This window comes from Chiloscyllium plagiosum, chromosome 24 (genome assembly GCF_004010195.1).
Source record: "Chiloscyllium plagiosum isolate BGI_BamShark_2017 chromosome 24, ASM401019v2, whole genome shotgun sequence".
In the NCBI taxonomy this organism is placed as follows: Eukaryota; Metazoa; Chordata; class Chondrichthyes; order Orectolobiformes; family Hemiscylliidae; genus Chiloscyllium; species Chiloscyllium plagiosum.
This window is the reverse complement of record NC_057733.1, coordinates 31,915,033-31,937,273: the sequence shown is the minus strand read 5'-3', so window position 1 is coordinate 31,937,273 and position 22,241 is coordinate 31,915,033. Positions and strand designations below refer to the sequence as shown.

At 39.7% G+C, this 22,241-nt stretch overlaps 2 protein-coding genes across 8 annotated transcripts in view; both read left to right on the top strand.

The window, feature by feature from the left end:
- The window catches only part of kif19 (kinesin family member 19), a 230,757-nt gene extending 228,297 nt beyond the window's left edge, over window positions 1-2,460 (top strand). For all 6 annotated transcript variants that reach the window (XM_043714732.1, XM_043714731.1, XM_043714729.1 and 3 more), the window contains one exon: window positions 1,236-2,460. In XM_043714732.1, coding sequence (XP_043570667.1) covers window positions 1,236-1,387 — 152 coding nt within the window. In that variant the 3' untranslated portion in view covers window positions 1,388-2,460. The remainder of the gene's footprint in view (window positions 1-1,235) is intronic.
- A 6,655-nt stretch (window positions 2,461-9,115) lies between these two features.
- Window positions 9,116-22,241, top strand: part of abca5 (ATP-binding cassette, sub-family A (ABC1), member 5) — an 83,427-nt gene continuing 70,301 nt past the window's right edge. Inside the window, exons 1-2 of one of the 2 annotated variants that reach the window (XM_043714726.1) lie at window positions 9,116-10,156; window positions 21,600-21,795. In XM_043714726.1, the coding sequence (XP_043570661.1) occupies window positions 10,052-10,156; window positions 21,600-21,795 (301 nt within the window). In that variant the 5' untranslated portion in view covers window positions 9,116-10,051. The remainder of the gene's footprint in view (window positions 10,157-21,599; window positions 21,796-22,241) is intronic. The other variant, XM_043714725.1, reaches the window with a different exon arrangement.

The window sequence follows — 22,241 nt, the reverse complement described above, 5'->3', positions numbered from 1 at the left end:
CTTCTCTAGCTTCCCATAGAGTTCTCGGGTACACCTGATCAGGTCCTGTGGATTTATCCACCTTTAACCGTTTTAAGACATCCAGCACTTCCTCCTCTGTAATCTGGACATTTTGCAAGATGTCACCATCTATTTCCCTACAGTCTATTTCTTCCATATCCTTTTCCACAGTAACTACTGATGCAAAATATTCATTTAGTATCTCCTCCATTTTCTGTGGCTCCACACAAAGGCCGCCTTGCTGATCTTTGAGGGGCCCTATTCTCTCCCTAGTTACGCTTTTGTCCTTAATATATTTGTAAAAACCCTTTGGATTCTCCTTAATTCTATTTGCCAAAGCTATCTCATGTCTCCGTTTTGCCCTCCTGATTTCCCTCTTAAGTATACTCCTACTTTCTTTATACTCTTCTAAGGATTCACTCGATCTATCCTGTCTATACCTGACATATGTTTCCTCCTTTTTCTTAACCAAACTCTCAATTTCTTTAGTCATCCAGCATTCCCTATATCTACCAGCCTTCCCTTTCACCCTGAAAGGAATATACTTTCTCTGGATTCTTGTTATCTCATTTCTGAAAGCTTCACAGCATCTGCAGTTCTTTCAGTCATTATTTGTTAAATTGCACTCACTGTTAAAAAGGCAAACATAGCAGCCAATAATTGCCACACTAGCAATGGAGTTAATGTGATTGGTGGTTGTGCTTGAGAGATGGATGTTGATCAGGATACCAGCTGAATCTCTTCCTTGTCTTCAAATATTGCAGTGCGATCTGAACAGGCAGAGTGGATCTTTAAGTTAACTTCTCTTTGAAAGGTACCATCTGTAAACTCACGGCATTCTCTCACTATTGCATTGGACAGGATAAAAACAATGACTGCAGATGCTGGAAACCAGATTCTGGATTAGTGGTGCTGGAAGAGCACAGCAGTTCAGGCAGCATCCGAGGAGCAGTAACATCGACGTTTCGGGCAAAAGCCCTTCATCAGGGCTTTGGACAGTCAACCTGTATTAAGTTCTCAAGGCCCGCAATTGAATTAGAGTCTACAATCTTCCGATCTAGAAATAAGAGTTCTACAACTGATAAAAGTTGACAATTTTTTTAAAAATCTAAAGCTTGAAGTGTGTTCTCTTCCTGGTGTTCAGAGGGTGTGTGTTGGTCAGGCAGATGGAATTGTAATATAGTTTAAAATTATTTATAATTCAAATAAATACTGATAGACGTTTTTTATCACAGGTCCGACAATTGCAGCATCAGATGTGGCTAGCTCAACATCTATGCTAAATCAACCTGGAAACTTCAAGAAGCCTCTGAACCGTAATCCTCAGCCACACTTTAACTATAGAGTGACAAATGGAAAGAATGATATCAGAGCTAGAAAACATTAATTCAGTGACAGATAGAACTTTGTCATGTTGCTTGTATGAAATAAAGAACACGGGATATATTTGACTTGTCTGGAGCAATGGGACATACATACAGTAAATCCTTGGTATCCAAGAAATCACGAATCGCAAATTTGCCTATCCGCGCCAAAAAAATCAACAAAATTCAGCTTCCGCAGGTATATCCTTGACTTTTAATCTATTTTAACTGACTTTTAACTGAGCTCCGCACTCACAAATTTCATCATTTGTCGTGGTTCTCAGGAACAGAACCCTCGCGGATATGGAGGAATGAGTATATATGAGATTGCATATTTTCTGTTACTGTGTCTTTTGATTATCTAAATCAGTGAATTGACTTTTGTCTTGATAAATGTATATTAGGGAAATGAACTGTTCTGTGATTTGTTTTCATTCAAAATGGGTAAAGGAATCCCAAGCTTCACAATGTTTATCCTTTGCCTTCATTTTAATTTTCTAATGAGAAAAAGATCCTGCTGCCAATTGTTATAATTTGTGACTCGATGATTTCTTCATGAACATTCATGTAACATTGTCCACAATTTTGGATTGCACACTTAACCTAAGGAATCAAAACACAAAAGTATTCTTTATTCTTTGAAATAAACAATGTAGTCAAGATATGTATTGATGTTTCAAAATTTAATGTACAGAAGTGAACCAAATGTTTCAATTTTTTTACCAAACCCTGTGAATTTATGATTTTTTTAAAAAAAACAACTACAAAATTGATGCCTCCTCCTTGTTCCATCTAGGTAGAGAACAAGCACTCAGATCAGATAGCAAGTAGAATAGTTATTGAGTTTTCAACCAAAATGTAAATAAATAAATTTAGACAGAATATCCTGGGAATACTCAGCAGATCAGGCAGCATTTGTGGAGGGAGAACCAGCGATAACGTATCAAGTTGATGACTTTACATGCATTGATGAAAGGCCATCAACCTGAAAGGTTTTAATTTGTTTCGTCCAATGTTCATGAGATGTGAACATTGCTGGCTAGGTCAGTGTTTATTGCCCATCCACAACAGCCCTGTAGAAGGTGGTGGTGAATCACTGTATCTTTCTCTCTACAGTTGCTGCCTGACCTGTTGAATATTTTCAGCATTTTCTGTTCTTTCATATTTCCAGCACTTGCAGCATCCTATTTTTAAACAAATAAATGAGTTTTGTTTTGCTCAGTAGCAGGTATTTGTCACTAGTGCATCAGGCACATTAAGTGATGCTTGACTACAAATGAATATTTATCTTAGAGATATGTTTCTTGGTCCAACATAGCAAGCTATTTCAAAACATCATCTCATGAAAAGATGGAATTTCATGTACCTTTTAAATGACATTTATTATGTAATAAATTTTTATTTGCTGTTCATTTTCCCCTTCAGATGAAACATTAATTGTTTATCTCAAAATTATGTGAGGATTTGGCAATATTGCTCAGTGAAGGTTGATAGGAAGGTGTCATTATATGGAATGAGTTGGATGGCATTATTTTTGTGTTTTCTGTTGATCAACAGCTTTTGGGGGCAATTGACCTCACCAATTAGGATATGAAAGGCTCAAACTCATAACCCTTATGTTGGGAATATGTTATTGATCTACCTTTGTTTTTCACAAAGCAGTGGAACCAAAGTAACTTTAAAGCTGAATGGATAGAAACCTACATTATACATGTAAACAGCAGAGACTGTTAACGCATTGAAACTGTAATATTTTAAAAATGCTATTCAGAGAATGAATTTTATTATACTGATATCAACCTGACAATTAATATCTATAGTGGTCAATATATTTAGATCCAACCAAAATAGACCCACGTAGATATTTCATTTGGAACTTAAAACTATAGGGTACAGCATGTATTCAGATTTCTGTTAATTTTATCATTTGTTGAAAAAACATATCAGTGCAACTACCAGTAACTGGAGAGCTCTTGCAATACTAATTTACTAATCTCTGAATTTAATAAATATAACTATTATATTACTTACATTTTTAAAATAATTCATGCATAAGTTCATTTTTTCTGCTATGACTTTGTAATATTTATTAGTTGCAATATCACTTTTTATTGATTCCTGATAACAATTACTGGTGGTCTGAAGAGACTATCCAATTAGTCCATCATAGTTAATAGTGCACAAACTGGAGTAATGTTCTGACAATTAATCCTAGTTCACATAAATATTGGAACAATGTAATAAAATTATTGTTTAAAATTTCGAACATCAACAAGTTTTTCAATATCTAACCTGCATTATGAACTAACATTGTTGGCAATATGAAAGGACAAATTAAGCTATCCTGGAATGGACTAGCACCTGTTCAACATTTCATTTCTTGCAGTGTAAATGGTAAAGAACCTCTTATGGTATTATTCTTTTGACTGTTCCATTTATTTGCCTTAGAAATTTGTCCTTAATTAATATAAAGTGCTTAAAAGTTATGTGATGTGTACAATTATGAAAATTGTGTCAGCAAATGTTATTATTTATGTTATGGGTGGAGTCCTTTTTACAAAGCATGAATATTTTGTACAACAAAATTACTCATTTCTGATGTAGAATGTCTGTATGTTTAAGATGAATTTCTTGTGGAATCATTGTTGTATCATAGATATTAGATTTAGTGTCATTCCTGAGTTAGGCACAGACAGATTTGGATACACTGGAATATACAGAGCTGTCCATAGATACGAATATAAACGATGAGTAGACTTTACAGTGTAAACACTTCATCTGAACTGGAAATTCCATGTTAGCTCACTTACAACTGTGGATAAGACAAACAAGGGTGAGGTTGTGCAGAGAGTCAAATACACATACTAACTTGTGTTGAAGGAAACATAATAGGTTTATAGCTGTAAATAGGAGACCTTGTACACAAATAGATCTGCCACATGTTTACAGCCTTTTTTTAAGTTTTAGCATTTCCAGTTTTTTAAAACTTAAATTTTACAAGATAATATTTGACTAATTCATTTGAATACTTATGAGTATTTTTTTCTGAAATAAGAAGATTCCTTAAAAATTGGAGTCCTGGAGTATTTGAATTATTTATTTTTAAGCTTATTTTCCTTTATATCCTCTTGACATCATTAAATAACTATATTTATTTGAATATTAAAAAATTCACTTTTTTCCAAAAAGTGATTACTTGCAAGTAAGGAAAAGTACAATATCTCATATTCTCTCAACATTGAACGCTTTCTTCACAATGAGAACAAGTGAGAAGTATTCACTAGCTAGATGCAGCTGAAAACTTCACATTAAATAAATGCCAATAAAAAGAATATTAAATGATATAGGAATAAGTAGAGGATGGGACAAGTCTAATCAGTTCATGAGAAGGAAAATGTTGTTTTAATTTATCAAAATAGACATTTCTGTGCAGCAAAATTCTAATAAAGTAATGCTGGTTAGGAAAGACTCGTTATTGAGAACACTGTTAGCACTCTTTTTAAGCCATTCTTGCAGTTCTGTATGAATCACTGTCAGTTGTCCGTTTGTGGACTGTTAAAAGAGATGTCTGAATATGAAGCAGTTTTCTAAATTCACTAAAATTATGCAGTGAAATGAGTAAATGGCACGAGGCTGAAGCATTTGCATTGAGAGTCTTTCACACCAAAATGCCACTCATCCAGTCTTTTTCCTGCCTATTCTAGCAAAGCTTAACACATTTATAAGATTGATAGTTTAATAATGTGTCACACCCCCACACAAACTTGTAAAATGTATAGTTGTCATTTTGAATTCTTCTATTTTAGATTGTTTTCCAACCATTTTGATTTGTACTTTTGTCAAATCATTTACTAAAACCATCTTATCAATCGCATTAAATGCAAAACACTATGGATGTTGGATATCTGAAATAACAAGAGAAAATGCTGAAGAAACTCGATATGTCTGGTAGTGTCTGTGGAGAAAGAAGCAAAGTTAGCATTTTGAATCGAATATAGAAGAGTCATATTGGACTCAAAATGTTAAAATCCATTTCTTGCTCCACAGATGCTGCCAACCAGACCTGCTGAGTTTTTCCAGGAATTTCTGTTTTTATTACTAAGAATGTTTGTCATCCTCTGTATACTTACACTTATTCACATATTAGCTTTGAAGAGATGGATCAGTTTATAAAAGGTTATGGAATCATACTAGTTAAACCATCTCTGACCGACCAGCTACCAAACAATAGATTTGTGTCAGATCTTTGATAGAAAAAAACATACATTTTAGCCCAACCAACTATGAGTACACAGGAAAAACACTTTCCAGTGATTAAGTACATATTTAAGTCTTGAGTCATTTTTTAACCTTTAGCATATCTATTTTCTGTATCTGCAAAAATGCAGGATTTATAATTTTATTTGTACTTTTGACATTGATTCAAAACAAATAAAGCGTTGTCCACTTTGAAAGTCTGATTGCTAAGTGTGCTGAATTATTATCCGATGTTTTGAAGAAAGCACCTACAACTAATTTATCCGGAGAGGAGGAAACCAAAGAAGTAATTCATTTAGTACTATTTTGACTAATGGAACATAAGTGTGGAATTAATCTTTTAATGCAAAATGCACAATTTCTCTTCAATTTGTTGTCAGCAATCACTCTCCAATGAGCACAATTGTCCATCTAGGAAATTCCATGTCACTGGTCCTGGGATCTGTGGATGTTTGTGTGGCTGATGAGCCCAATCCTATCACCTCATCTCCAACCACACATTTGACAGGTATTTCCAGAAAGTGAAATTGTTCTACGCCTTGAAATCATTGGCATTCCTTTTTCTGGTTTGTTTTCTATACCTCCTGTTGCTGACACATGTTCTCAAAGAATTGTGTTCAGACAAGAGCTTCCTCCAAGTCAGTTTCTTCTGTATGCATTGACATAGAGTCATACAGCATGGAAACAGACACTACAATCCAACTTGTCCACCCGATGAGACCTCCCAATCTAACCGAGTTGTGTTTGGACAATATCCTTCTAAACCCTTCCTTTTCATATACCCATCCAGATGTCATTTGAATGTCATAATTCTATCTACCTCCACCACTTCCTCTGGCAGCTCATTCCATACATATACCACCCTCTGCACGAGTAAGTTACCCCCTAGGTTTTTTAACAATCTTTCCCCTCTCATCTTAATCAAATTGCCCTATAGTTTTGGACTCCCCCACCTTAGGAAAAAAAACCTTGGCTATTCACCCTATCCATGCCCCACATGATTTGATAAATCTCCATAAGATCACCCCTCAGCCTCTGCTGCTGCAGGGAAAAATGTTCCAACCTATCTGGCCTCTCCTATAACTCAAACCTTCCAGTCCAGGCAACATGCTTGTAAATCTTTTCTGAACTCTCTCAAGTTTAACAAAATTTTTTCTATAGCAGGGAGACCAGTTGGGTACACTGTATTCTCAATCACCTTATCTCAGCTCAAGGAAGGTACTCAAAGGAGCCAAAGACAAAAGACATGTGTCAAAGATTCCCTGAAGGCTTCCCTCAAGAATGCAACATAAACAGGAATTATAGACTTGGTGAATCTTATGTCAGTGATGGCTAAGTTGTTAGAGGGGATTTTGAGAGACATTATTTACATGGGTTTAGAAAATGAGGACTGATTAGGGATAGACAACATGGCTTTGTGTGTGGGAAATGCCACCAATACCATGTACAGCTGCAACATGACTTCCCAACTCCTATACTCAATGTTATGACCAGTGAAGTCAAGCGTGGCAAACACCTTCTTCACCACCCTGTCTACCTGCTATTCCACTTTCAAGGAACTATGCATCTGCACACCTAGTTCTCTTTGTTCAGCAACACTCTCCAGGGCCCTACTATTACCTGTATGTATGCTACCCTGGTTTGCCTTACCAAAATGCAACACCTCACATTTATTTAAAATTAAAACTCCATCTGCCACTCATTGGCCCATTTGCCTACCTGATCAAAGTCCGATTGTACTTTGAGATAATCTACACTGTCCACTACACTACCTATTTTGGTGTCATGTGCAAACTTCCTAACCATACCTCCGATTTTCACATCCAAATCATTTATATAAATGACAAAAAGCACTGGACCCAGCACCAATCCCTGTGGTATACAGCTGGTGTCAGGCCTCAAGTCTGAAAAGCAACCCTTTTCCACCACCCTCTGCCTCCTGCCTTCAAGACAATGTTTTAATCAATTGGCTAGCTCCCCTGGATCTCATGTGATCCAACCTTATTAACAGTCTACCATGCCAAGTGCTTTGTGGAAATCCATATATGCAAATTCTGCTCCGCCTCCATCAAGCTTCTTTGTCACCTCTTCAAAAAACTCAATCAAGTTAGTGAGATGATTTTCCATGCACAAAACCATGCTGACTATCCCTAATCAGTCCTGCCTTTCCAAATGCACTTACAGAGGAACCTCGTTTATCAGAATATCAGTTATCCGAATTTCAGATTATCCAAAGAAGATCTCAAGGTTCCAATAGAAACATTACATCAAAGAGGTGTTTCAACACTGATCGCGTCTTTTGTTTACAATGACTAAAAATGAACTTAGCTTACTGAAATGCTGCCGAGAACAGTCCAATACATCGATAGGAACACAGGTACTGTCTCCAAATGACTGACCGCCTACTCTCTCTCTCCCCGCACTTCCCCTGGAGTTCTACACAGGGGTGTACCCTAACGCCCTCCCTTCTTCAGACAATCTCTCCAACATTGTCCTATACAGGGCAAAGGTGGAACCTGTCAAAACGTTGCAGTAAAATGGTGTGTGTGTGTGTGTTAGTGCATGCACGCGTGCTATTTTGAGTGACCCACCAAAGGCAGAAGCAGTATTACTGTTGGTGTTGGGGTGGGGGGGGGGCGGGGGATGTGAAAGCTGGGTTGGATGGGGTTGGGAAGTGGACAGTTGTGCGGGGGGGGGGGGGTGGGAGCTCGCGCGTGGTGTGCTGCTGCCTAGCCTCCTGAACAGGGAGCAGACTTAGCAAATGCTCGCTGTGTCAATCCCATTGAGCTGATGGGGTGGGGGAGGCTTCAGCAACGCTGCAGGTCCCTTACACAAAAGTGTGTCTGCTCAGAAACAAACCCTGAGACAGAGAGAGGGAGCAAGGCAGGCAGAGCCAAGAAAAACGGGAACTTCAGAAAACTCCGAACCCCAGAGGAGAGGTGTTGAATCAATTATCCGAACGAAATAGTGCCTTCCCATCTCGTTTGGATAATCAAGGTTCCTCTGTACATCGTGTCCCTCAAAATCCCCTCCAACAACCTACATATCACTGACATCAGGTTCACTTGGTCTATAGTTCCCTTCTATATCGTATTCTTGAGGGAAACCTTCAGGGAGTCTTTGAAATACTTCTTTTGTCTTCCTCTCCTTTGAGTACCTTCCTTGAGCTCAATGAAGATGATTTGCTTTGGCAGTGAAAATTCAGGTATCCTCAGCCCGTGGGTCCATAATTAATGGTTACTACAATTATAATGTCAAATTTCACGTCTTTCGGCCTGCAATTACTCATCACTTTATCTTTTTTATTCAGTGCAAATATCCGGTTGCTTTTACTTTCTCCGGACTATGCGGAAACGCACCCCGAGGTAGTGCGGATCAGTGACAGAGCGTTTGCAAGCCCCGGGGCTGGGCAGACAGTCAGGCAGATGGATCCAGGTGCCACTAGGGGACGCCCTCGGCTGCGGGCGCTGGCGGTCTGGGAGGCGGCGGCATCTCTTGCGCCGCCCGCTGGTGCCCGGACAGCCCCGGACTGTTTACGGGGATACCGGCGGCAGGAGGCGATGAGGCTGAGGACCTGTCACCTCGTGTTTCCGACTCTTTCTGCGTCGATTTAACCGCTCTTAAAGGCCGATTTCGCGGATCGGGGTCGGCGCTTCGTGGTCGCCGGGGGGCAGCGAGCGGGCTTTGCTGGAGCTCCAGAGGAGACGGGGCCTGACAGGGATCAACACCCACCTCACCCCCCCCCCCCGGGCTGTCAGTGACAGAGGGATCCTCACTCCACCCCCCAGGCTGTCAGTGACAGAGGGACCCTCACCCCCCCGGGCTGTCAGTGACAGAGGGATCCTCACACCCCCCCACCCCCTCGGGCTGTCAGAGAGTGTGAGTCCGGATCGCAGCCGCTTATCCCCGGTCTGTTTGTGTGAGGGACCCCTACCTCCTCCTCCTCCCCGCAAGGTGTCTAGAGGAAAGCTGGAGAAAATTCTAATCTCGAACACTGTCCCTGGACACCACCCACAACTGCCGGCCTTGTCTCCTTAGTTGTTTATTTAGTTTATTGAACAATTTCCTTTCTGGATAGCTTCCACGCTTATGCTCATTTTTTAAAAAGATGTAATTTTACATCTCAATTTGCTGTGGAATCTTTTGCTCTCTTAAGATTTTGTTTTCTTTAATAAGGCGTAAGAAAGCGACCTTAGAAAACCCCTCGTTGAAATTTCCACGTTGTTGATGTGTGAGGATCTTTAGGCGAAAACAACTGATCTGTCTTGAATCTTTAGTCTGCCGCACCTCTTGTAGAGTAGCTGTACTGTTGACTTCGGGGACTTTGTTTCCAAAATTTAATGGAAAGTGTCCCTGTGTTATTTACATAGAATAGAAAATTGTTTAGGAAAGTTTTTTTTATTTTTTTCCGTTTTTGAATCGTTGAAATAATGGGAGGTTTGAAGAGAAAAGACGCTGCGATTTGGCAGCAAACCAAAGCACTTTTATACAGAAATTTTCTCATAAAAAAGCGGAACAAAGATCAGACTTTACAGGTAAGTGTCGTTACTTTACATCCACTTGGATGCGTTAGTACTACTTTAGTTTCCATATTTTCTGGGAGATATCAGATCGTGTTAAAGATGCGTGAAACAGACTGTATATAAAATCCTAGCCCTGGAGGGTACATTATACCTGAGATTGTGTGAAAGATGCAACATTTTGTAAAAACTAGACCGCTTTGGTGTTTTTGTAGTTCTGTAGAATAGACTTGTGGTTATGGGACGGGCGTGTTTCTGCAATCTGTAGACATGCAGCTGGTTCTCCAGTAATGTCTCAAAAGAATCAAAATACGGAATCAGATAAGCCCCGCTGTTTACAATTATTTCAGTAACCGCATGTTTGCATATCAGCTATTAGAATAAATAATTACAGGAGCACAGTTAACAACAGCACGAGTCAGAAAAGATTGGGAGGGGGTGCAAAAACAATTAAACAATCAGAAGAACGTTGTTACCTGAAAATATGTCTGCTTTCCTGTGGACAGTTCAAAAGATGAAGTGTAATAATAATGAAAGAACAATCAAATTACTAACTTAAGTTATGGCTTGGAGTGATTGAGTTTCAATAAACTAGTGAATTGTGGTCTGACAAAACTAGTGTGGCACGTGGGCAGGGTAGTGAAGAAAGCAACCGGCATGCTTGCCTTCATTGTTCTGAAAATTGAGCATAGGAGTTGGGACGTCATGTTGCAGCTGTACAAGCCATTGGTGAATCCAATTCTGATTGGCCTGCTACAGAAAGGATGTTGTTAAATTAGAATGGGTAGAGAGAAAAAAATTACAAGGATGTTGCTGGGACTGGAGGGTTTGAAATATAAGGAGAGGCTGGATAGGCTGGGACTTCCCTCCTCAGGCGACTGTGTGGAGTTTGCACGTTCTCCCCGCGTCTGCATGGGTTTCCTCCGGGTGCTCCGGTTTCCTCCCACAGTCCAAAGATGTGCAGGTCAGATGAATTGGCCATGCTAAATTGCCCGTAGTGTTAGGTAAGGGGTAAATATAGGTGTATGGGTGGGTTGTGCTTTGGCGGGTCAGTGTGGACTTGTTGGGCCGAAGGGCCTGTTTCCACACTGTAATGTAATCTAAAATTCTTTCCCTGGAGCATTAGAGGCTGAGGTGACCTTATAGAGGTTTATAAAATCATGAGGGACATAGGTAAGGTGAATATTCTATTTCTTTTACCAAGGATGGGAGAGTTCAAAACTAGAGGGCATAATTTTAGTGTGAGAGGGGAAAGATTTAAAAGGGATCAGAGGGGCAACTTTTTTCACAGAGAGTGCATGTATGGAATTAGCTGCCAGGGGAAGTGGTGGAGGTGTGTATGATTACAGCATTTAAGAGACATTTGGACAGGTTTGTAAATAGGAAAGGTGTAGAGGGATATGAGCGAAATGCAGGCAAGTGGAACTAGTTCAGTTTAGGAGACCTTGTCGGCGTTGGACTGAAGGGTCTGTTTCCATGCTTCATGGCTCTGTAATTCTTGTACATCTGTGATATTATTTTGTTTCATGCAATTCTACTTATGAATTGCTGCTTATGCCCATTCCTCCTCTTCCACTGTGCTCTCAAAGTCTCTTTAGTTCTTGCTACTGCTCATTAGTGTGTCTTAAAAGATTGACTAATTTGACACTGAAGTTGCTGCCTGGACAGGGATTCTTGCTCGTAATCTGACCATGGAGTATACTACAATATTGGAAGTGAAACTACAGCTTTAGACTGCTGTATAAATATAGTGCTTCATATTTTGGATTCAAAGTGTATAATACAATGATGGTATCCCTAAACGTACAAAACCTTGGTATGGCCACACTTGGAGTATTGCGTACAGTTTTGGTCACCGCATTATAGGAAAGATGTAGAAGCTTTGGAAAGGGTGCGGAGGAGATTTACGAGGATGTTGCCTGGCATGGAGGGAAGGTCTTATGAGGTAAGGCTGAGAGACTTGAGGCTGTCTTCATTAGAGAGAAGAAGTTTGAGAGATGACTTAATTGAGAGGAACGCACTGCCTGCAACAGTAGTAGATGGAAAAGCGCAGCAGGTCAGGCAGCATCCAAGGAGCAGGAGAATCGAAGTTTCGGGCATAAGCCCTTCTTCTTCCTGAAGAAGGGCTTATGCCCGAAATGTCGATTCTCCTGCTCCTTGGATACTGCCTGACCTGCTGTGCTTTTCCAGCAACACATTTTTCAGCTCTGATCTCCAGCATCTGCAGTCCTCACTTTCTCACAGTAGTAGATGGGCCAACTTTAAGGGCATTTAAATGGCCATTGGATAAATGTATGGATGAAAATAGAACAGTGTAGGTTAGATGGGCTTCAGATTGGTTCCATAGGTCAGTGCAACACTGAGGGCTGAAGGGTCTGTACTGTTCTATGTTCTACGTCATGATGAGGTGCTTCAGTGGCTTCAAACTATACATTGTTCCTGACATTTCATTTAACATTCTGGTGTCATTGTTCACCTATTTTAAATTCAGGGCTTCCTGTCAGTCTTTCATAAGCCTTCATTTTTGATTGTCAGCTGAGCGTGATTAACTCTTAGACGCTTGACTCTGTGGTTATGCCACTGCTGGCTCATTCAGTTATATAACACTTTAAAATAGCAAAAAGATCAAAGGCACCTCACAGAAGTACAATCAGGCAAAAACTCAGCAAGCATATGTAGAGAAAGCTACAATTGAATCTACTTCCACTACTCCTTAGATTCTTAGATAACCATTTCTCGCTGTGAATTTTTTTTTGTTCATCTTTCCTCTGGTTCTTTTGCCATTTACCTTAAATCTGTATTTCTTAGTTACTTAACCTCTTCCACAGGAAGTAGCCTCTCCTTATTTGCTTCATTAAACCCCTTCATGATATCGACCATCTTCATCAAATCTCCTTCTCAAGCTTCTGTGCAGTAAGGACTGCAACCTTATTTACTTTAGTCTCTTCACATAACTGAACTCTTTTGTCGCAGATATTATTCTAATAAATCAAATCTATGCTCTTGCCTTGATATCCTTCCTAAAGAACAGCATTTAGGATTAAGCACACGATTCCAGCTTGGTTCTTGCTTTATAAAGGTGTTTTACAAGAGCTGTATGCTGTAATATTACACAGTACTTCAGACCTTTTTTTAACTGCTTTCCAGAGTAAATGTAAACAATAATAAATCTGCCATTAAGTCTATGTATTTGCACTTTTTTGTGCATAGAATTTGTTAACATAATTATTTGATTGCACTGTTAACCATTATAACTCTCTGGTGGAAATGTAAACAGTTTCTAAAATGAAACAGTGCTAGAAGTACAAATAATTTCTAAGTAACAAACTCCAGCATTTTCAACTCACAGGCATAACATAACTAAACTGAAGTATAAGGCTGCATTTAAATGAGTAATATTTGTAATACTCATGAATAAAAGTATAAAGTTTATGCAGACCAGTGAAGAAGTTCATATTATCATGTTACAAGTGGGTGAAAGAGAGTCATCAGCTTCCCTCTTTTTAACCCCCTCTTGGTTAGTCACAACAAATATTTTTATTTCTCTTATAGCATGCAACCATCACAGTTTGATTGTTCCATTAATTTTGAAGTTGTTAATTACATTTCAAATTACAAGGTTTATTGCAGTGACAAAAAGAAGAATTTTATTACCCACTACCCCGAGAAAAAATAAAACTGCGACATCAGACACATACAAACACACAGAATAAGGTTAAAAAGAAGTGGGGAGAGTGTCTGGTGAAGACTGGAAGATAAAGGCATTTGCAGTTTAAAGTCTTTAGAGTCTTTCAGGTGTTAGATTTTAAACCTGAGGCCAATTATTTAATTGTTAACTTGCATTCTGCAGCAGTGGCAAGGTTTGTAGATCTTGAGTTGTCAGTGAATGATGGTTATCCCAAGTTGATTTTTCATTGGGTACTGACTTCAAAGTTGGGAAAGCCACAGAGAGAGATTGTTTTAGAGTTCTTGCATAAGCCATTTTCCTTGTCTCTGCTCTGCTGCTTTGAAGCACCTATTGAGATATAGTTCATTGCATTTCAAATACAGCCTCTATGACACATCAGATACTCATGGAGCTGGTTCAGTCCATCCACTGAATCCCTCGCCTCCAGATTCAACTATTCCAATGCTTTCTTGTCCATTCTTGATAAAGCTTAGCTTGCCGTATTCTATTCTGAACCATCCAGCTCATTGTTAGTCCTTACACTTGGTTGCCTATGTTCGTTTCTTGTTTTCCAGGGTCTTGAACTTCAAATAACAATCTGTGTTCAAATCCCTTAATGGTGTCAATTCCCTACCTCTGTAACCTCCTGCAGCTTTATAACTTTCTGAAACTCTGCTTGCTTCATATTCTTGCTCACCATTCATGTTAGAAATATTTTCTCATAAACCTGTATAGAGATGTTATTACACAGCTCTGAAGCAGATGGGACTTGAACCCAAATAGGGAAGCTGATGACTAGGAGAAAGTGAGGACTGCAGATGCTGGAGATCAGAGCTGAAAAATGTGTTGCTGGAAAAGCACACTGTTTCAAGAGAATCGACGTTTCGGGCATAAGCCCTTCTTCAGGGAAGCTGATGACTACCATTGCATCACAAAGGCCTACCACTCATGTTATACATTAGAAGATAATTTTATTCTAACAGAATTGAAGTCCACACTTTGAATTAGAGTTTTATTTCAGTTAACACTTCATAAAACCCACAACCCACCAATTACAACTCCCCATATTCATACAACCAATTCTTACCCAATTAACCCTTAATTAGTATATCCATCACTTGTTCTGTTAGGTCTCAGGCATCCCTTCAGAACTTATTAGATGGTTACAACTTATTCCCAGCATTGATTGTTTCTACAGTATTTCAGTCATCTGGACCATATCCTTTTGAATCTCCTTCTTAAAACTCTTCACTCTGCCATTACGAGCCTCTTTAAAATAGTATCTTTTACTATTCTGTTAGTTACCGTTTCTAATGTCCCCAATTTTGGCTTGACATCTATTTATTTCTGATTACACTTGTGTGTAGCACTTTGAACAATTTTTCCACATTTAAGGGCATTAGTGCACACATGCTGTTGTTAAGTGGTTGAGTCATAATGCCTTCTGAATTGGACTGGCAAGCCACAGCTCTCTTTTAAATAATGACATTCAACAGTTACATTTATTGGCCAATTTTCTGATATCAGGTGTTGGTTTTATTCAAACTAAAGATAAAAATTATTTGATGTTTGCAGATGTAGTAGGTCAGATTTGGGAAGAGAAATTGGAGATGGGCAGCAAATAGTATCCTCTCATGTCATTATCATCCTGAGAGGAAATAAAAGAAATTGGCTGCCGCAATTGCTTACTTTGTAATAAAGACTTCCAAAAAGTCAATTGCTTTTAACTGCTTTGGGAGATACTTGAGGGTACGTTCAGATGTTGCTTACATACAACAGCAGTGATGTGCATTTATATAAGAAAATGGATACTCCCTTCCAACTCCATTTTGATTTAGCCCCTGTAGTGATTGTAATTAGAGTGATGGAACTCATAGAATATAAATTCCCTGATTGGGACTGTTAACCTTATACAATCAGGGACCCCTGGCTGACAGATGAAAACAGAATTGTTAGACATCCTCACACTCTAAGAGCTGGCTCTGATGGAACCGGATCACTGTCAAGGAATTTCTATGTGTAAATAAAGGTTGACTTGGTGATGGGATACCAACCTCTGTGGAGTTATTTCAGTGGTGACGAGAATAAAGCACATTTTGAAGAAACCCGCTAGCGACAGTTGTCTTTGAGTTGGAGTAAACATTGCTTGTGTCATGCCATTATTTGGGAAGCTTGACTCAGGCCCAGTATGTGAAAAGAATGCATTATTCTTTCCAGGCAAATGACATTGGGGCAGATGAAAAGCAACAAGTAACTCTCCTGACAGTTTGTGGACCTGGTTATTAGGAGCCTAAATTTCCCTGAGGCACCACATAATGAAACCTTTCAAGAATTGACGGATTTAGTCAAGGAATGTTGTGACCCCCAAACCTTCTCTAATTCTAGACTCTTTTGGTTTTACTCAGCAATCTGAGAACTAGGGGTCTCCATATCAGGATTTTTGACCAGGTGAAGATGAATGGCAGAGGCATGTGACCCATGAGATGCAGGCAGACTATTTGGTATGTGGGATTAATGATGTAATCATGCAAAAGTGCCTATTAGTTGAAGCCCAACTGGACTTCAAATAGACACTACAACTGGCTTTAACATTAGAAAATGCGGCAAGTGGAGTGTATTCCGATATGGACACCCTCACCAATATGACTGAGCTCAGGGAATACCACTTGAGTGCAGACAATTGCATAACCTCATTCAGGACATATCCTGAACAGAGGGACTCTAGGTCAGTCCACAACAAAATCACAAAACAAAGCCATGCCTGTGGCAAGTGAAGGGTATTCCGATGGATATGGACACCCTCACGATTATGACTGAGCTCAGGGAATACCACTTGAGTGCAGACAATTGCATAACCTCATTCAGGACATATCCTGAACAGAGGGACTCTAGGTCAGTCCACAACAAAATCCCAAAACAAAGCCATGCCTGTGGCAAGTGAAGGGTATTCCGATGGATATGGACACCCTCACGAATATGACTGAGCTCAGGGAATACCACTTGAGTGCAGACAATTGCATAACCTCATTCAGGACATATCCTGAACAGAGGGACTCTAGGTCAGTCCACAACAAAATCCCAAAACAAAGCCAAGCCTCAGCTAAATGGTTAAAATTTTCTTCAGGATCTGGCCAGCAAGCCATTGTACTTGCTGCCAGTATCTGGACTTGAGACAGCAAAAGAGTCCCACTAGATCTAAGTTGAACAAGAGAACTCATAGGCTGGATTCCAGGAGAGTGCACACCCTGGAAAGTCCACCTACATTAGCAGTGTCAGAAACCAGTCATAATAAATGCCTGGTTAAACGGTCACAAACAAAAACAGAAATTGCTGGAAAAGCTCGGCATGTCTGGCAGCATCTGTGGAGAGAAATCAGAGTTCATGTTTTGGGTCCAGTGGCCCTATCTTAGAACAGTGCCCTAGCTCTCACATCTATACTGAAGCTTAGGTCTTTCCTTGGACTGGGAATTATTACAGAAAGTTCATACATGACCTCATCTCCATTCTGGTAATTTTACATCAACTCTTACAAAAGGGTCAGAATCAGAAATGGTCTTGTATCCAAGTGAAGTGAAGAAATAGCTGTCATCCTTCAAGGTGTTGGCACACTATGATCCCAAGTGGGATCTGGTATTGACATGTGATGCCTCCCCATATGGCATTGGAGTAGTATTAGCTGATGGGTGGCCAGATGAAGAGGAACACCCAACAGCAGATGCATCCAGGACTTTTGCTAATGCAGAGCAGAAATACACCCAGATAAAGAAGGAAGGTTTGGCAGTCATATTTGGAGTTATGAAGTTCCACCAATACCTTTAAGAGATGTAGATTTGCTCGATCTACTTAAAGAGGATAAGGCAGTGCTGCCCATAGCTTCAGGCCAGGTTCAGCGGTGGGCTCTAATACTGAGTACATTTAATTACAAATTGGAACACTGTCCAAGAAGCCAAGTTGCAAATGTGGATGCATTGAGCTGCCTCCGCTGGCAGATACACCACCGGCGGTACTAATACTGGAAAAGTCTGTAATAGTTTAACATTTTCTGGACACGCTCCCAGTCACACCTCACAATATCAGATTTTGGGGGCACAGAAAGATCCAGTCCTGGCTAAACTGTAACAGCTGGTTGTGATGGGGGTAACCAAAGGGCTGTTCCAACCAGAATTAAAATCTTTTTATATCCGAGAGACCAGATCACAGTAGAGGATGGCATATTATTATGGGGAGAAAGAGTGATTGTCCTGAGCAAAGGTCATTACTAGAGACTGCTGAACTCCAAAAGAGTCATCCAAGAGGTTTCCAAATGAAGATGTTGACAAGAGATTACATCTGGTGGCCAGGATTGGATGCAGGCATAGCTGCATTGGTGGGGCAGTACCCATGTACCAAAACAGACAAACATTACCACCAGCAGCTCCCCACACATTTGTAGGAATGGCAGCAGTAAATCCTCGACTGTGTTGCACGTTGACTATGCAGTTCTTTTTATGGGCTCAATGTTCTGAGTTATTGTGGATGCTGACTGAAAGTGGCTGGGTGTGCATAGAGTTCATTCCATCAAACACGGGGACGTTGACCAAAAAACTGCATGCATCTTTTGCAATACACAGACTTGCAGATGTATTTTTCACAGATAATGGGCCATTGTTTACCAGCAGGGAAATTGAGTATTTCCTAAATACAAATGGCATTTGACAAATAAGAACAGTTCCATACCATCCATTGTTGAATGGTCTGGCAAAAAGAACAGTCCAAATTTTGAAGGCAGGCTTAAAGAAACAGCCTCCAGCTTCGCTAGAAACCAAACTGTCCCAGTTCCAATTTGATAATAGGAGCACCTCTCATACAACTACAGGGAGAGTTGCTAAAGGGGAGAAATCTCTGCATCAGGTTACATCTGATCTTCCCAGACCTGGCGGGGGGAGGGTGAAATGGCATCAGGAACACCAATGCTGGACACAAGTGAGAGAGACAGTTTACTTCAGGGTATGAAGTTTGGTGTAGCATCCATGGGAATGACCCTGCATGGGTAAGAAGCCTGTTCGTCACAAGGTCAGGTCCAGTGATGTGTAATGTTAGGTAGGTACAACGGTCCTGAACAAGCACATGGACCATATGAAAGCAACAAACTTGCAAGCAGAATGGGAGCAAAACATGTCCAGCTCCTCAGAAAAGTTGGAAAGGCTGTCGGAACCTGTGGGTTCTCCGTCTCTGTCAAACGTTGTAGATGTCACTGCCTTGATGCTTTTGCTGCTTGAAGACGAGAATGAATTTCTTCCAAGATGCTCCTGGCATAAGAAGCAAGCTTCTGTGCGTTACACGCCGCCCATATCCAAGGCAGGAGGAACCTGACCCAGTGCCAAAATGCCTCAGGAGAAGCTGCAGTAAAAAAAACGAACCGGACTCAATAGGGGGTGAGATGTAGTGATTGTAATGAGGTCAGCCAGGTGGACCTCATAGAATATTAGTTCCCTGATTGGGGCTGTTAATCTGGTCTTTGTCACTGGCCACCCGGGTGTTTTCCTATCTTCCTGGTGGTGGAAATTGAATAAAGATTGGTGCACTTTGTGTCTTTCACTGTGTCTCACACCTGCACAAAAAATAAAAAGAAAAAAAAAGAAAAAAAAATCAACAGGAATGTCAGACATCCTCACACTCTGAGAGATGGCTGTGAGGGAGCTGGATCAGTGTTAAAGGACTTCTGACATGTAAATAAAGGGTGACCTGATGATGGGATACCAGCCTTTGTGGAATTTTGTCAGCCCTCTTCCCCTCTTCCTACCTCTCTTTTACCTTTGATGGTTTGCATTGCCCTTATTGGACTTTGCATCTGAACTATTCAGTTGGAAGTATTGGTAATTTATTGTTGGAGTTTGGAGAAAAAATATTTAGTTGTGTGCAAGAGCACTTCTGAATAAAAGGAAAAAAACATTGATCCTTCACATTTCCCCCTTTGACTGGGACAGTGCTTTCCAACCTGTTGCTCTCTGTGAACTCATTTTGAGGCTTGAAAATTGTCACAACCATTCAATAAGGACTGCGAGTGTGGGAGGATGATTAATTTAGCTGTTACAACCTCATCTGAGCTCCATGACAGTCATTGCTGCCTCAGAGCTCGTTGCCCTAAAATTCATGCTCACCACCTTATTTGGCATCCCGAAACCTATCCTGAAGATCTGAATTAGAGCTTATGTTTTCACGTTGTGTTTATGTTTAAAGTAATAATTGATCCCAAGTCATTTCATTGAAATGTCGTCAAACAGAATTTGACAGAAAATTATTTTAAAAATATGTCTTGGTATTTTGCAATGCGGCATGAAATTGGAGGAAATAGAGAGCAGAGGTGTTCTTTATAGCTGGGTGTCTGACCATGTGCACTTAGCTTAAATATGCAGCTTTATTCTTTCCAAGCTCAAATTATTACATTTGCAAATCCCAATTTGGTTAAATTTTACCTTGATCAAAACAAATGCCTAGAATAAGAAGCAAGCCAAAACTGCATGTTTTCAATGCATTGAGATTTTTTAAACAAAACAATTGTTCTAAAGTGCATGATAATGCGTGTATCATTTGTGAGTGTTCTGTCTGTTGCAAAAGTCCCCTTTTCAGATCTGTGACTTCAAGTTGTGACCTTGTTGCAGCATAATTATTTAGGCCAATCATTGCTCTTTTTTGTGGTTACTTTGTAGATATGTATTTTAGTTTAAGCTAACTTTTTTTTTCTGTTTCCATTAAGAATAAAGGTGCATATTTAGGTACAATAACAAGATAGTTCACATAAACTAAAAGGTTTAAAACTATTACTGCACATGCTTGCATTTCAGGAATATGCAAAAACAATGCAGGATATGACTAAAACTGAAAGATGGTCCAGAGTACCTTCAATTGCAGTAGGTTAGCAACTTTGTAAATAGCAGAGTGGCTTCCTGTAGAAGCCTTTTAAACATTAGTAAAAAGATTATTTAATTATCTGTAGTGACATTATCTGCTACTCACTGACAGTATGAGGGAAACAGATCTCTTGAGCAGGCCACATTATCCTGCTATATCACAGTTCTGAAGTGGAACTAATCATATTTGAAACTAATATTTTTTGTTATGTGCAACAATCTGGAAAATTGCTGGCATTTAGAGTTAAAGGCTTTATTTCTTTAGACATATTTTAAACTTCTAAACTCAGCCAAATCCAGCTGTAAAATGGAGTCTACAGGTATATTCCCCTCACTCTGAGCGAAATGGCATCCTGATGTACTGATGCAAACTAGGCCCACTAATCGGATTTTAACCAAAGGTTGAGCAGGTAAGGCTTCGTGTCTAGCTGCCAGGTAAAGGCAGGTCAAAAGCTGGTAGGTGAACATAGAAATCCTAAAAGGTAAGAGGAAATCTTTCCTTTGTTGGTCTTTCAGAAGCAGGAGTGGGCTCCATGTGGAATATCATGGCCTTCTCTACACAGCATTCTTTACGTACCTTAACTCCAGTGAGATTCACCCATGATCCCTGCCATAAATTATATTGTTACCAGCAAGTATACTTTTGATGCCAACTAACAGACTTCACCCTCTCAATTATATGTTCTGTGTGGATGAGTAATTGACTAGTTGTGTGAAAATGAGGTTTAGGAGTCAAAATTCTAAAATCTAGACATATGCAAGTCCAATTTTAAAGAGTTAACATTGAACCCTATTGTCCTAAGTATTGGATTGTTACTTGAACATATCCTGTTTGCAATATGTTTAGTTTTTAAAGTTTGCAGGAAAAATGGAAGTAGTAATTTTAAAAATTCTTTTGCAGGAATTGCTTTTACCGCTCTTTTTAGTTTTTGCTTTGGTTTGCTTAAGTGTGCTTGTCCCTCCACAACTGTACTTGAAGACACTCACCAGTGAGCCTGAGGAGCTGGATAATTTTGTACAACTGGACTACAGACTTGGTTATACGCCAGTGAACAATCACACCAAGGAAATCATGGCGGAAGTAGGGGCACTGCTTGGTGAGCATCAAATGTAGTCAGATAAAAGCACATTGTGCTAAATATTAAACACGTGATAGTGAAATTTGTCAGATAAATCCTATTCTGCTGTGACTAAGCCCATATTTAACTGAGCATAATGTAGACTGAAAGCCTTCAGTTACAATTTTACAAAGATTTAATACGAGCAAGTTTTATTGTTGGTCTTTTCATAGGCATAGTCTTCTTGAAGTCTACTGCAGGGCCACAGCTGTGTTTCCAGTTTTGTCTTGTGACGTGACCCATCATATTACTGATTTTAGATTGATTTGTAGATACCCTTTATTCACCTTTACAAATAAATTTCATAGAGTGCATTGAAATAGGTTTGCTCATAATTTATGACTATTGTACTTGTCGTGGACAAGTATTTCTAATGGATGGAGTGGAAATTAAAACCTCATTAAACCTAATTTTTGTCTTTCACA